The sequence below is a fragment of the Pectinophora gossypiella genome, chromosome Z (genome assembly GCF_024362695.1).
Source record: "Pectinophora gossypiella chromosome Z, ilPecGoss1.1, whole genome shotgun sequence".
NCBI lineage: Eukaryota > Metazoa > Arthropoda > Insecta > Lepidoptera > Gelechiidae > Pectinophora > Pectinophora gossypiella.
In genome coordinates, this window is record NC_065433.1 from 21,566,865 (window position 1) to 21,582,423 (window position 15,559).

The 15,559-nt window shown below is 39.4% G+C and overlaps 3 protein-coding genes across 3 annotated transcripts; 2 read left to right on the top strand and 1 right to left on the bottom strand.

Moving 5' to 3' along the window:
* Nucleotides 1-709: 709 nt before the first annotated feature.
* Nucleotides 710-1,481, bottom strand: LOC126379986 (cuticle protein 21-like). The gene is made up of 2 exons (XM_050029033.1): nt 1,470-1,481; nt 710-1,306 (listed from the first exon to the last, which is right to left on the bottom strand). Exons 1-2 carry the CDS (start codon nt 1,479-1,481, stop codon nt 746-748), a joined length of 573 nt encoding a protein of 190 aa, XP_049884990.1. The 3' UTR covers nt 710-745.
* A 1,386-nt stretch (nt 1,482-2,867) lies between these two features.
* LOC126379746 (zinc carboxypeptidase A 1-like) lies at nt 2,868-5,487 on the top strand. Its single transcript, XM_050028563.1, has 4 exons — nt 2,868-3,115; nt 3,522-3,912; nt 5,311-5,398; nt 5,453-5,487. Exons 1-4 carry the CDS (start codon nt 2,868-2,870, stop codon nt 5,485-5,487), a joined length of 762 nt encoding a protein of 253 aa, XP_049884520.1.
* Nucleotides 5,488-6,525: 1,038 nt separating this feature from the next.
* Nucleotides 6,526-14,950, top strand: LOC126379985 (uncharacterized). Its single transcript, XM_050029032.1, has 6 exons — nt 6,526-6,562; nt 8,419-8,503; nt 9,141-9,195; nt 9,994-10,084; nt 13,461-13,632; nt 14,717-14,950. The coding sequence occupies exons 1-6, from the start codon at nt 6,560-6,562 to the stop codon at nt 14,890-14,892; spliced, it is 582 nt and encodes a 193-aa protein (XP_049884989.1). The 5' UTR covers nt 6,526-6,559; the 3' UTR covers nt 14,893-14,950.
* The last annotated feature ends 609 nt before the right edge of the window (nt 14,951-15,559 follow it).

Here is a 15,559-nt window from a genome sequence, read left to right on the forward strand (position 1 = left end):
TGAGAGGCAAGCGTTCTACCAACTAGGCTACCACGGCTACACATATTGACAACAACTAAATGCATTTTTTATTGCTCGATGAAAGAAACGAACAACAATCTATTACTATTAGTAAATAGTATTAAACTATTTTTTTATTTAGCAAGTATTGAACTATTTATCTAAGAATGTATAAATCGATCTCCACCAACCCGCAGTGGAGCAGCGTGATGGAGTATGCTCCATACCCTCCCCCCGGTTAATTGAGAGTAGGCCTGTGCTCAGCAGTGGGACGTATATAGGCTATTTATCTATAAATCGAACTTCACTTTGTACGGAACCCTAGCTAAGCAGCACAATTTTTCTTGACTGTATCATTTCCGTGGGTTAATTTCATTTCAGTGGACTCATTATCATTTCAGTGTACATTTATATCATTTCGGTGTACATTTATATCATTTCAGTGGGTACTTATCATTTCAGTGGACTCATAAAAATTCAATTTTAAATATCTCAGTAAGTTTCGATCGTATTTGATGCCCACTCACGCACATAATTCAAAATAGGTTAAAGTTTTATTTGTCGTCAAATATGTGAAGAAAAGTATTAAAATAAAAAATCTCACCGAAATGATAAAAAAATGAGACTTGTTGAAATTCACCCATTTATTCACTTCTTTGCTTCTATAAACTAATATAATAAGTTAATATCCCTGTGTTCATGTTCATACATGTATTGATGAAAAGTTGTATAAGTACTTAGATATTTAGTGGTGGTAATACGTGGGGGCAGAGTGAACTAACGGAGCGGAGTGGACAACAGGAGCGGCAGCGTAGGCCAAGGGGGCGGCGAGTTTGGCGACGGGAGCTGCGGCGTAGGCGACAGGGGCGGCGAGCTTGGCAACGGGGGCGGCGTAGGCCACGGGAGCAGCCACCTTAGCGACGTGCGCGAGCGGCTCCTTGTGCACGACCGCGTTGAAGCCGTTGTGCGGGTCGGCGGTGTACTCTACAGTGCGCTTGGTGCCATCAGGGTCCACCACTGAGTATGAGCCGTGCACAACATCTCCATCGCGGGTCTCGTGCTGGGTCTTGGAGTCGCCGGTGAGGCCGTCCTGCACATCGTATGCGAAGGTGTACTGTGGGTGGGGGTTGTATTCCTCTACTGCTTTAACTACGGGGGCGGCGTACGCCACGGGGGCGGCCACCTTCGCCACGGGGGCGGCGTATGCCACTGGGGCGGCATGGTAAGCCTGGGCAGCGTATGCCACTGGCGCTGCTGGGACGACGCCGGCGCAGGCGCTTGCAACGAAGCACGCGAGTACCACAAACTGTAAATAATAAAACAGATTAAGAACAATTATAATTCTAACAATCATTTTAGAGTCCCTATAAATATCTCATCATTGAAATTATTAGACACATTTATTAATGTAATATTTGATTAATTAAATCAAAACTTTAACAAACATTTTTGTGTTCAATTAATCGCACCTTGAAAGCCATTTTGTAGGAGAAGACTGCGCCGAGAAGAAACTGCTAAGTGATTGTGATACCTACAGTGCGTACGGGCAGTTTTTATACACCGCTCGTCCGCCTGGGGCGTCGCTCACGTAGGAGGCCGAGATCTTTATTAACCAGTTGCTTTTGAATGTTTCTCAAATCGATAATCTTTTATGAGTCACAGGCACCATATCGAACATGTCGTGTTATTATAAATTCAAGCAACGGCAAGCAGGCTCACAATTCTCTTTGCAAATATCACTTGCAGTGCAAGTAGACGCAATTTTGGGCGATTCGTCCATGCCAATATGTTACGAGGTATTCTACTATAGGTACTTACCCAAATATATGTATACTTACTATATACTAGGATGCTTATATTATAAGCACTAACTCCTAAAATATTTTCTCTCAAAGGTCAGACGCTTTAAGAAGGTCAAAGTAGTTACATTTATGTACACAAAAGATATACACAGTTCATAAAAGAGATCAACAAAATTCCCAATTTAACACTTAGAAAATACATACTTACCAATACTTACCATAAGTAATATTGGGGGGGATATAATCGTAAAGTTTTATTATCCTACATTAAAAAACCTATCTACTTAGAATATGAGGGTTAGACTGATCAGAAATCAGATTATAGCAAGGTTAAGGCCAAAGAGAGATAGGTACCTATCTAAGGATTCTAATGTAACAAGTCAAATTAATTAAGTGGCATTTTTTTCTAAACTAAGTAGTGTGTTTTTTAGACAAATGAATTGAAATAATTTCTGACATTGTCCTCTGAAATTATGTGGTACTGCGAGCTAGGGAGACAGTCTACCTCTTATAATGCCTCTGTAGGTATTGCATATACTTACAGAGACCCATAACAGGCATTCCGTATCGTGGTAAATTCTATCTTAACATACTTATCTATTTCATTTCGATAAAATGACTCAAGCGAGTTGGCTGTGTGAGCGGTTAAGAAAATAATTTAATTTCATCTATGTGAAATAAAATACGAAAGAATTTACTACGCTTTAGCTGGTTATAGAGTATAACCACTACTTATATGTATAAAAAAAGTAAAGAAAATATAATCATTAAGTACGTTATAAAGTAAAATGCAAAGTAGCATACTTATTAGAAGTAAAAATTACTTTCTTGGTTGCTCTTTGGTTTGAGACAAATGGTGATCATTTGTGACACCGCAAAATTTTATAATATTTGTTTACTTTTTCTATGTCTATTCCGTTTTGCTAGTAAATAAAACGGTATTGCAATATTAGGAGAATGATCAAAATACTGCGAAAATAAAATTCTAATATAATGTGAATAAAAAAATAGGACCAAAACATGGTGACTGTGAGATTGTTTGCTTGTCTAGTGATCGTTGCCGGTATGGAGGTGTGCTGGGGTAAGCGGTACGATGACTACGCGCTGTACGTGGTGCGGCCCGAGGCGGAGGCCCACATCAAGTACCTGCAGACCCTGCAGGACAACAAGTTCATGGATGTGATATTCCTGCGGTCGCCCAACATGTTCGACAACTTGCCGCTACTCGTCAACCGCGACGATCAGGACCAGTTCAAGGAGCGAACACAGCATTTTGCTATCAAAACTGAACGTGTGTTTCCTGACATTCAAAGGTAACTTAATTTTTGCTTAAAAGTAGAGATGCACTAAATAGTGATTTAACCGAATATTGAATATTATTCGGTATGACGAGGTATTATCTACTGAATGAAATATTTGATCTAACCATTGGGTTTCACGCCACGTCTATGACCAATCATCAAACAGTGCGTAGTTTTACTGAAACCGGCAACATCCGCGTATAAAATATAATATTATTAGAAGTATTATTAATTTAAAAGAAGTAATATTATTACCTAGGTTTTACAATAAAATCTCTGTGGCACATGATAAACATGTGAAAACCTAGGTAATAAGCTGTTAATGATCTTTTCACTTTCCTTCCCGTGATACATACAGAGCATACCTATACTTCTCATTGACTTTTCTTTAACACTGTAACTGAAAAACTGTTTCCAGAGAATTCGAGATGCAAAGTGGTAAAGATTCGTCAGAAATGCAAAACAGGAGCATATGGGAGTACTATCACACGTTGAATGATATTCACAAATGGCTGAACAAAACTGCTGCTGAGTACTCCAGTATAACAAAGTTACAGCCAATCGGGAGATCGGCGGAAAACAGAACGATATATTCGTTTTGTATAAAGGAGCGGGGGGAAAATAATTACAAGGTGATCGTGGAAGCAGGGACCCATGGACATGAGTGGATATCAACCGCGGTGGCCATGTACCTCATCGACCAGCTGTTGACGAGCAATTTTAATCTTTTAGTAGAACTAAAACAAATGTACACGTGGTACTTCATACCAGTGGTAAATCCCGATGGATACGTTTATTCTCATGAGCACGTAAGTAACCCTATTATTATTACGAACAAACTGTTTGATGCACACAGACCCGGAGAAACGACTTAATGCTATCTGAGGCAAACCTACAACAAGTCAAGTGAAAAAAGGTAGGTAAAGCAGGCAACGCGATACAACATAGGTCAATGTGGTGAAGACCGTCTGGGCTAAAAGATCGTCTATTGCCAATAACTTCTAAATTTGAATAACTAGCGCCTTACGTCTCTGTCGATAAAATAGTCCCTAAAGAGCCAGTCCGAACTAAAAACCGTAGATGGTGCTAGTATGATTAGTTTGGACAATATCGGTTCTGCAATTTTTTTTACCATTTCGCGCTCTAGAATGCAGTGGCCAGTGGCGGATTTTTGATCAAAAAAAAGTGGCAAATCGGAGGATTCTCAGAAGTTTTTCTGGTCACTTAGGTTATTTATTGATCCATTAATGTATTCGTTAAACATAATGCAGGAATATGGCTTTTAGTTAGAATTTATACCAGTGTGAAATTTTAAATTAGAAAATATAATAGTTGGAAAGACCGTCTACATTAAGAGAGGGAAGTCCGTCATATACCGATCTTGCCTCAATCCAGATATTGACAACTATACAGCAAAGCGTATTTTATGCAAGACTAGTGAGATAGTATTTTGTGTCCCATTCTGTTAATATTTTGTGTTTGTGTGTGTTCACATTATAAATCTTATTGACTTATGCCTCATATTAAGTAATATGTGTACGTCACATAGTCTACCACCAGACAATCAAGACGCTTTTTAGTGACACCTCATTTGTTTAACTCTGATAAGTGCTTTAGGGGTTAGGAGGGAACAAACCTGTATACACACATACATACACACATAGCGCATAACCCTCCTTTTGCTTCACCGCAGTCGGGTAAACAATATGAAGAAATGTTTACAACCACTGTCACCAAAGATATGCCGGTCTTGCCTTGTTTCATAAAAATAATCATTTATCTATGTAATGAAAGCCTCAATCATAAATCGGTAAAGTACGTATCAGAATGGCATTGTTGGTTCACCGCCTGAAAGTATTGTTATACGTCTAGGCCTATGATTTCTTACTAATAATGCGTTTTTTCTTTTGTGGACGGACTTGCCTCACACTGCATTGGAAGACCGTCTACTTTGACATGTTTTAAAAAAACGATTGTACTTATATCAAAAGATTACGGCGTTTTCTCTTTTATTTAGACTTATGAACATAGCCAAGTAAATTATCTATCACATACCCGATCATTTGACTTGGTCTACAAATAATATCTTCTTCAATAAACTCAATCAAACTCAAATTTTAGAACAGTATGCCGGTCTTCCCTACATTGACTTACAACATTTCATACTACTTACTGTACTTATTTAGCTAATCGTCGTTTACTTTTAGGATCGCCTATGGAGAAAAAACCGGAGGAGAACTCAAGGCAAATTTGTCGGTGTGGACCTCAACAGGAATTTTAAATTTAATTTTGCATGTAAGTTATATTGTTTGTAAATATACTGTTTATGATTTGGTTGAAATTGTACAGTGTACAGTGTAGTGTGGTCAGTAAGCGCAGTGTAATGCCACCACCGCGATATCGGACTGGAATGTAAACGAATAAAATATATTCGTCTTCTTAGTAAATAAAAAATGTGTCACGTTGATCTTATAAAGGTTCTTCAAACGCGAGTAAGTAATTTAACATGCTGCTACTGTTTTAAAATAAACAAAAAGAAAAATAAAATAATGTTCACCATCCGTCTGCATAGTAAGTATTTTATTAGGAAGTCACATTTGATTGTGCTATCTTTTATTATTGTTATTTTTTCTTTTATTTTGGTAATTTGGTACTTTTATTTTCTCCATTTATATGTGATGTTCTTTGATAGTTTGTACAATACTCCTTCCTGAAGAGTGAGAGTATCATGTTCCCAGCAGTCGGCCTCATAGAGACTGTTTACATAAAGGGTGTTAGTGACATCGTAACGAATACTAAGAGGGATGACTCAGATCATGATTGTGAGTTAGTATCAAATGGAATTTTCCGTCGCAAAATTAATGAATTTTTTGTGTTTTAAATTATTTTCAATTCCATACTTTTGCGATGGAAAATTCTACTTGATATTAACTTAGAATAATGAGCTGACTCAGTACTTGTTACGATGTCACTTACACCCTGTACAAGTACAAACAAATAGATAGGGTTTTAGTGACATCGTAACAAATACTGAGATGGATGATTCAGACCATGATTACTTTATGAATCGCAGTTGATGTCTAGTGTATTTTTCTGTCGAAAATTCATGAAGATTTTATTGTTTTTTGAAATTATTTTCCGTTTCATACTTTTGCGACGGAAAATTCCACTTGATATCAACTCAGAATCATGGTCTGAATCATTACGCAAAGTTTTCGTTACGATGTCACTAACACCCTGTATATATGTATGTTTTATTTTCTTTCAGCACATGACGCCAGTGAGAACCCAGGTGACGACACCTATCGTGGGCCATACGAGTTCTCCGAGCCAGAGACCAGAACCGTCAGAGATTTCGTGCATTCGAAACGAAAGAAGTTAATGTTCTACCTTGCCATTCACGGGTTTGGACAGAAGATTATCATACCTTACACCGCCGAGCGGCAATTTGACTTCATGGTTAGTAAAATAGTTTACTTTTAAGTATATAATACGAGTAAGTAGGTAATTTATAAACGTCTCTTCATTTTTTAGCTACTAACGATTAAGCTGAATTTCAACTCGAATCGATTTAGCTGTGCGTAGTGCAACTTAAAATTAGTAGAAGACGTAATCGACGACTGATCATTTTCGGAATAGGTAATTTGGAATGCACGGAACATAGTATAAGTTAAAAACATGCACTCATTAAGGGCGCTTAAAGACCAAGCCTGTCGTCGCCCCGCATCGACCGGCGTATCACACAATTTCCATGGAAATACATAACGGGAATAGTGGCACTGCCGTTTTTTCTAAACTATAATCCCATTATTTCCATTGCGGCAAAAAAACGCCGTTTAACACAACTGCGTTTTTTTGAGAATCTGTTTCCATTTTAACCACCTTACAAATAAAAAATAAACCAGGGATGAACGTGGGTTTAAGTATTTGAAAGCCAAGCAAAGTTCAGTCGAATTGTATGATAATTGGATTCAATTTTGCTTGGCTGTCAAATACTTTTACCCACGTTCATCCCTGGTTTATTTTTTACTTGTAAGGTGATAAGTGTGTAGTCACACGTACCGCAACCACACCGCGACCTATCAATAACAGTCAATTACTACTATGCACGAGGTTTTATCTAAAGAGGAAATAAATAGTTTCTATGCTCACGCCGTCATAAGAGGCGATGCAGCGTTTTTTTGCTGCCGCCGCCGCCCGCAAAGGAAATAGTGGGAGAATGTGTCCCAGTTGAGAAGCTGAGGAGCTCGGTGGCGCAGCGGTAAACGCGCTCGGTCTGCGATTGTTGAAGTTAAGCAACATTCACAAAGGCCGGTCATAGGATGGGTGACCACAAAAAAAAATTTTCATCGTGCTTCGGAAGGCACGTTAAGCCGTTGGTCCCGGTTGCATTAGCAGTCGTAAATAACCACCAATCCACACTGGGCCCGCGTGATGGTTTAAGGCCCGATCTCCCTATCCATCCATAGGGAAGGCCCGTGCCCCTGCAGTGGGGACTTTAATGGGCTGGTGATGGTGGTGTCCCAGTATTTCCATCAACGGAAATTCGTAATAGAAATAGTGGGATACACAGTCACTCGACTGTCTGTCGTCAGCAAGGCGATTACGCATCCGCCGTACGTCGTCGATCGACTGTCGTTAATCTTGCTTACAGATATATATATATATATATATATATATATATATATATATATATATATATATATATATATATATATATATATATATATATATACCCACCTACTTGTAAACTACGTAATGGAGCAACAGGTAAGAATTCCTACTCAATAGATTTTAGAACGCTTTTACCTATGTTTTAGTGTTTAGATTCGTTTAAGTAAATAATAACGAAAAAATACAAGCACTTTGTGGTACTTACTAAACATTAATTAAAAAAAGATTTTGTGACATGATAAGGTTATCATATTCAATGACGAGGTAAAATAACGTAAGCGGCAAAATCCAATTTCAGGAAAAAGCGGTTTAAAGTATGTTTTCTTTTATTTATCATAACTTTTTACCCATTTATCCAATTTGGGTGACGTCAACTTAGGATTACATTGTTTTTCATTTTCTTTGTCCAGGAGTAAATATTATAATATGGACTGCTATTTTAGGATATTTTGGCGCCTTTCCAGTGACGATATTATTATATAAGTACGATGTCTGTAGGATGAGCAACAATAAGGGGAAAGTGTAAAGCCGTAGCTAAGGTGCTTTCGTAGTTTAAAAACTCCCTTTTCCTTGAAATTTCCTAATAAATACCTACTTTGCCTGTATACCTGTTTTTTAAGTATAATCAATTATTTTTTTAGCAAAAGTACATCAAGCAAGCCGCGGCGAAGATATACGACTACTCAGGGCGCAAGTACGCCTATGGCACAACATCACAAATGTTGGGTATGTCACTTTCAGATTTTGTGTCCAATCTATAACGTTTCTGGAGACTGTGTACAGGGAGAAACACAATGTACTTTCTAAACTTATGTAAGTCATCAATAAAATATTGATTTGATCAATGAAATATTGCCCGTTGCCCTACCTTACCTATTACGAGTTACGCTCTGCTTTTTGAAAATCCAATCCAAATACAAGAATGTAGGCATTATTGGTTACCACCATTAACATGACTCATGTAACGATTACTAGTCGTAACCGGGATCAACGGCTTAATGTGCCTTCCGAAGCACGGATCATCTTTCTTTCAGACAATCAGGTTATCAGCCTGTAATGTCCTAACCAAACTCCCTAGTTTGGTTAGGACATTTACTAGGTAGCTAGTCACAAAGTCACAAAGTGATTTTTTTGTGATATGTCCCCACCGGGATTTGAACCAGGGACCGCCGGATTGAGAGCCTATTGGGTTTGAAATTGTATTGTACTAAGAGAGCCGAGTGATTTAGGAGCGGATCCGCTTCTCATTTTTATTTTTCTTATTTTTTTCTTTTTGATAAATCTCTGCTTTGATTTTTCTCTGTGACAAGGTGACAATGGGTACCTGTATTATATAATGTACTTAATTAATTTATTGACTCAGGTAAAAAAATATCTGGCGACAGCGTGACCTGGGTGCGAAATACTTATCAAGTACCGTGAGTATCATTAAATCTTAAAGGTGGGTACTGTCCGATGTTATAAGTACGACCCCGCCGGTATGGTCGACAATTTCCATCATTCAGTGCCAGCTCACTGGGGTCGATTATTCTTTCAAACATATTAATACCCTCAGACAACGCCTTAACCTCGTAAAGCCGAGGTTTCCAGACACAATAGGAAAACAATGGAGTTTGGATTTTAAAAGGGCTGTCGGCGTTACGAGTCTAAGCCAAGGGTTGCACGTAACTGGGCACCCTCAGGCGTGTAGCCTTGAATTTTGAGCCGGCTGAGAGTCCTCAGCGCTCCTCATTTGTCCAGTAGTGAATGCAATATATGGCCTATCTACGAAGAGTCGCGTCAAAAAAATGAAGAGGCATGAATCTAACTTTATGTATGACGATACTGCTTCAGTGAGTGGAGAGCTTAGTGCTGTGTGAAGACATGCGAATCAAAAGAGTTCTGAGGGCGCAGATCCGATTTTAGTAAATCACACAAATATCTCGGCTCGGTTTCATACTGCGCTCCCGCTTGGGAATATATTTGAAGACGAGTTGTTAATCGAAAGTCACTGTGGTCCTGTGGTTCATGGGCTTGCTTCTCAAAAGATAAGTCAGGGTATCGGACTTGCACCAATGAGTTATGAATATCTTAACTGCAGTTTTTAACTACACACACAGACTAGACGGCGATACATCTCGTCTCAGTGAGGTGTGTGGGTACTTAGTTCATCTTGCGATGGATGTACCTCTTACTCCATTGAGATATGTCGTGAGCTTATGTTGTTATTCCGACAGGTACACGTACGCCATAATGCCGCGTGACGACGGCTACTACGGGCCGGCGCTGCCCGAGTCGCAACTACTGCCGGCGTGCAGGGATGTGATGGTAGGCGTGGTGGAATTGTTGAAGACGAGCCCCATCGTGCAGCTGGCCTCCGACCAGACGGCGGCCGCGCCCGCCCCCTCGCCGTCAAAGCTCCTGCTCGTAATCTTTATCATGGCGTGTCTAATAAATGCCTTGTGACTGACTTTCTCTACTACGTTTTTTTGTACAAAGAACAAGGTTACCATCGGTCTAACCAGTATGTACATCGGATATAAAAGAGCTCGATAGGTACTGATTACTCTCGATGCAACCCTCTAGTATTTTTCGTAAAATGTCCTTTCTGGGAGTGTACTTTTCGCGAAAGATCATTCCATGATCCATTCCGTTTTTTAAACGACTTAGTCTTGACGAACAGACGGACGGATAACAAAGTGATCGTACGACCGTCATATATATATATATATCGTAGTAACGTATAGCAATGGTACGGTCACGAGCTAATATGTAGTGAGCATCAGAATGACTGCCCAAAATGACTGATCAGCTTTAAAATATTACTAACATCCAATACCTTTTAGCTACTATTTAATACCTTTGTATAGATATTTTCTACCTAATTAATAAATAAGAAAATTTATTTAAAAAATGGCCAGTCATTCTGATGTCTGAATGACCACCCACATTTAGAATCTCCACAAAAAGGCTCCGAAATGTAATTTCGCCTATACACAAATTTAGTTTAAAAATCTAAAAAAAATATTTGTTTAGGTAGGTACTGAATAGGTACTAAATTTGTGTATAGGTGAAATTACATTTCGGAGCCTTTTTGTGGAGATTCTAAATGTGGGTGGTCATTCAGACATCAGAATGACTGGCCATTTTTTAAATAAATTTTCTTATTTATTAATTAGGTAGAAAATATCTAAACAAAGGTATTAAATAGTAGCTAAAAGGTATTGGATGTTAGTAATATTTTAAAGCTGATCTGTCATTTTGGGCAGTCATTCTGATGCTCACAATATGTATACACTTTAGTACCATGTCACATTAACTTTTTTGACAAATTGAACTGTAACTCTCACTAAATGTCAAATATGTTAGTGCGACAGAATCCTAAAGTGGGTACATTATATTGTTTATGACTGTACATACAACTCATGCCTGTTACAAAGTGATCGTAGTGAAAAAATATCTTTGAAAGTGAACCTACAAGAGTTCTTTTTCCTTTTGAGGTTCGAAACAAAAAAACAATTCTTTAGGTATCTACTTACAAAACTTTGCTTAAAACTAAATTGTTGTAGTCTCTTTTCAAGCAAGATATGCTTGTACCTTGCACCCATCGAACGGTTTCCAAGTCAGAGGTAGGTAATGAGCTTCCCCAAGAGAAAAAATCTATCAATAAAAGTCTGTGAGTTAGCCGAAAGGTGGAGGTCCGTTAGCTCTATGGCCGAAACTAAACCTAAAACCACCACCACACCACCGCAGCTGTGGTCCGCATAGGCCCGTTATGCTCTATGATTTAAGTTACACCACCACCTGAAACCACCACATACGAGTATGCCAATACAGCGACGCGAAACAATCGCGACAACGCCGTGGTTTCAATTTGAATTGTTTGACGTGAGTGACGTAAGTCAGCCTGATTTATAATTGATTGATATGATTTATGACAAATTGTTACAAATTGACGAGCTAAGACCAAGAGCCAAGAACTTAGGAAGTATTTTACGTAAGTCTTGCTTGATATTTTCCAGTTACGTTAGTATAAGAATTGTCTTAAGTAATCTTGGAAACTGAAAGTTCAGGTATGGTTTATTTCTTAAGTATGGAATATACTTAAGTATCACAATATATGAAACTCACACCCGTTTTCATAGAAAATACATCAGAGCCGGTTTCACCAGAACTAAGCTCCTGTAGACCTTAAAACAGCGTCTCAGGCTACAAATGGGCAGCCAGATACGATTCAGCTCATAAAGTTCGAAGGGCTCCTGTCTATTTAAGTGCTACATCTGTGAAGTGTGAGGGAACTTGTATAAAATCCTGCATGGGAGAATGATGTAAACTTCTTAGTTGCTTTGTCATTCATAATTGCAGTAGTTTTAGGCGGATGAGATACTGTTCGTTACGTAAAAATTGACGATTCAAAGTGTAACTATGTTATTCTTGAATTTGAATTGTCAATTCTATCTAGCACAATTCTTAGAATAAATTGATACAAAGAAACGCATTAAGCCTTAAGAAAACTAGGCTTTATTCTACATAAGAATTGTGCTAGATAGAATTGACAAACCATCCCCCGTAATCCGGCCGCCCTAATGAGGCAGAGCCACTAGTAAGCAGATGACAATTTTCAGGCACGTTTGATACCAAGTCCTAAAATGAATGTGATGAAATGGTCATGAAATAGATAAGGTGATCAGCCCATCGTTCAATTACGTCGTTTTAACGACATGCTGTGCAAGATAAGCAGCTGAACGCTGCCTTTGTTTTTTTATTAACTTCCAGTGTATTATAGTGTACCTACTTAGAAATACCTGAGAAACTTATTGAAAATGAAACTATTGAACATCAAAGAATATAGGTATAAAGACAGTTTATACATGGTAGCACCATGCTTTTAGGGAACCTAAAAGTTAAATTTCACCAATTTCACTTCTTTTTAGGGTTCCGTAACCAAAGAGTAAAAAACTTTTTTAGAAGATGATCTTTTGCACCTTTAAGTTTTGAGAAGATTTATATATATATAGTCCTCCTTGTCGTATCCGACAACGGCGACCTCAGTCTCTTCCCTCGTGCGCTCGAATGTGACTGGCAAAGCCAAACTTTGTTCTGAAAACCCGGTCACATTGGAGGCAGAATAGCTGTCCATCCGAGTTAAAGGTGTAGCTATAGGTGGGTTTGGGACGATCCTTGCGTTTTTGGCGTTTTTCATCGAGCTCTTTCAGACGATTTTGTTCAAAGTTGGCCACCCCTGTTTTGACACAGTGACGCCAAACAGGTCTTAAAACAGCAAGGTCCTCCCAGCGTTCAGTGGAAATATCGCAGGCGGTCAGGTTACGTTTCAAGACGTCCTTGTACCGCAGATATTGTCCCCCACGTTTACGCTTTCCACTCGCTAGTTCGGAGTAGAAGACGAACTTTGGGAGACGAACGTATGCCGATGACCAATACACTTGAAGCCTTGCAGCATTATTTAGACTCTCTCAGCGAATCGTGCTCCAAATTTGGCTTGGTTATTAGCGTATCTAAGACCCAAGTACTCAAGCAACCACCTAGAGGCTGTAACGCTGACCAGTCGAATGTCACTCTGGGTGACTCGATTTTAGAAGAAGTTTCTACTTTCAAATACCTCGGTAGCCAGATTCGGAGTGACAATCGCTTATCATCTGAAATTCCCACCCGAATTGAGAAGATTTAATTGACGATTCGTTAGGTCGAGATGCGCGTAGTACGAGCATTACAACCGCTGCGCCGTGCGTTCGCCCGCGCCTACTGCAACAAGATGCACGATCCTCTTGAGCACGTGACGGGCATCGAGAAACGCGAGCTGCTGGCCCACCTGGCCGGCGACTGCGACCCCTTCCGTATCATGCCCATCAAACGAGGTAAGTATGCCGTTTTCAACCAGCACATCCTACGAATATTATAACCGCGAAAGTTTGCGACGATGTGTGGTTGCCTGTTTGTTTGTTACCTTTGTAGCAGAGTACAAACTCTGCACATACTGGCCTTTCTTTCTACCGTCATGTTTAAATTTCGAAATTCTCATTCCATTTCACAATTCCTTTTATTCTACGCTGACGAATTTCCTCCCCGACCTTGTCAAGAGCAACAACTGCTTAGCTCTGGCCGTGCCCACTAATTGTAATTGTGATCATAAATTCTTCATTGTATTTTATATAGCATCGTTATAATTTCGCTATGTGGAAATAGAGCTTGACTTCCACCCACACTGTCCAACGCGACGACGCCTAGTGTGCACTACTACGCAATTACTTCCATTTGAATTAAATAAACTCCATTCTCTAGGCTTTTATAATGAATACTGCAGACACAAAGAAAAACTATCTTAGAATTCTTCTAAAAAAAGTATTTTTAGAAATATAACATTCTTTTTCTTAATATTCTTAATATTTTCTCTATGAATTTGTTTTCGGCGGTCTCTTCTTATTGTGGGAGGAGTTATAGAAAAAACTAAGTAATTTTACTAAAATAATATGCTTACTTACTCAAAATAGACAAATCAACCTTTTTTATTCTACAGTCTACCGCGAGTAGTGAAATCAATTAGATTTAATATAAGAACCCCGGTCGCCGGTTCTACCCCACTCCCTTTTACTACTTTTCCTATAATCAAATACTACGGTATCTCTACTGCTTCTCAAATTCCATACACTTTACTGGAAATGTATATTTTGTTAAGATATTTTATGTGATAGGCAGCAATGTTATCATTACTTTTCGTAAAACTAAGTTTTCGAGTCGATATTTGATTTTTACCCCTGCAGCTTATAATGTCAGTACCTAATGTCGCGGAGCTCCGTGCGTCCGTCGTGAAGTTTGAGGACGAACTATTTGCTCATACTTGTATGGCGCGCGTTTCGTTCTCACTTGGCCCTTCCAACCACTTTTTTCTATTCCGTGCTTTCAATTAGCCCATTAATGTAGAAACATTTATCTGTTCACCAGGGCCGGGTACTCGAGAGCGTCCGAACCTAGTCCCGAGTGCGTTCTGCCAACGTCTGCTGGCGTGCAGCTGCCACCCGGACGACAACCACGTGGAGTACATGTGGCTGCACCAGGGCGTGCCCAAGCGCTGCGGCTGCGGCTACTGGTTCGAACTCTGCCCCATCGCGCCGCTCTAACACCTGATTCTTCTTATCGTTATTCATTCCTATACTCTTAATAAATACTTTCTTTTTATCCTGCTCAGTTTTATTTGAACATGTTTTGACCGTGCTTCTCTTCGACCGTCTTTAATGAAAGTGGCAGAAGCGAAAGTGTTTGTCAGGACGTAGCAAATGAAATTCCGTAGTCTCTGCCTACCACTACGGGAAATAGCCGTGATCATACTTGTATGTGTATCTTTCGACCATTTTGAAATTGGTATGGACAGCGATACGGCACCACATAAAACAACGAGTCCGGGCAAATGTATCAATGGGCCTACATTAAATTCTAACAAGCCCCAGCAGAACGTCAATGGGGTTACTACTTAAATAATGACAAGCTAGGTATCCAGGTCCTGTGTAATTGAATCTGTGGAGCTCAGTGCAAGCTCAGGCGCGAGCCAGTCGTCTAGACGACGACAATCTAGGCTTCGTCACTAGTCCAACTGCGAGCGAATAGCGGTTGCTGAGCAGCGTAGAAACAGAGTGTGAAAACTACTCACACCTATAAAGTGACACCTGTAACCCATTCGGGTATGGTAGATGCAAAAGTCATCAAAAAGACCTAAATTCTTCCCTCCTACCTTCGCCCAAAGATTAGCAACTTTTTCTTCTTTAGTGTGGGTTTATGAGGTCGAACTCC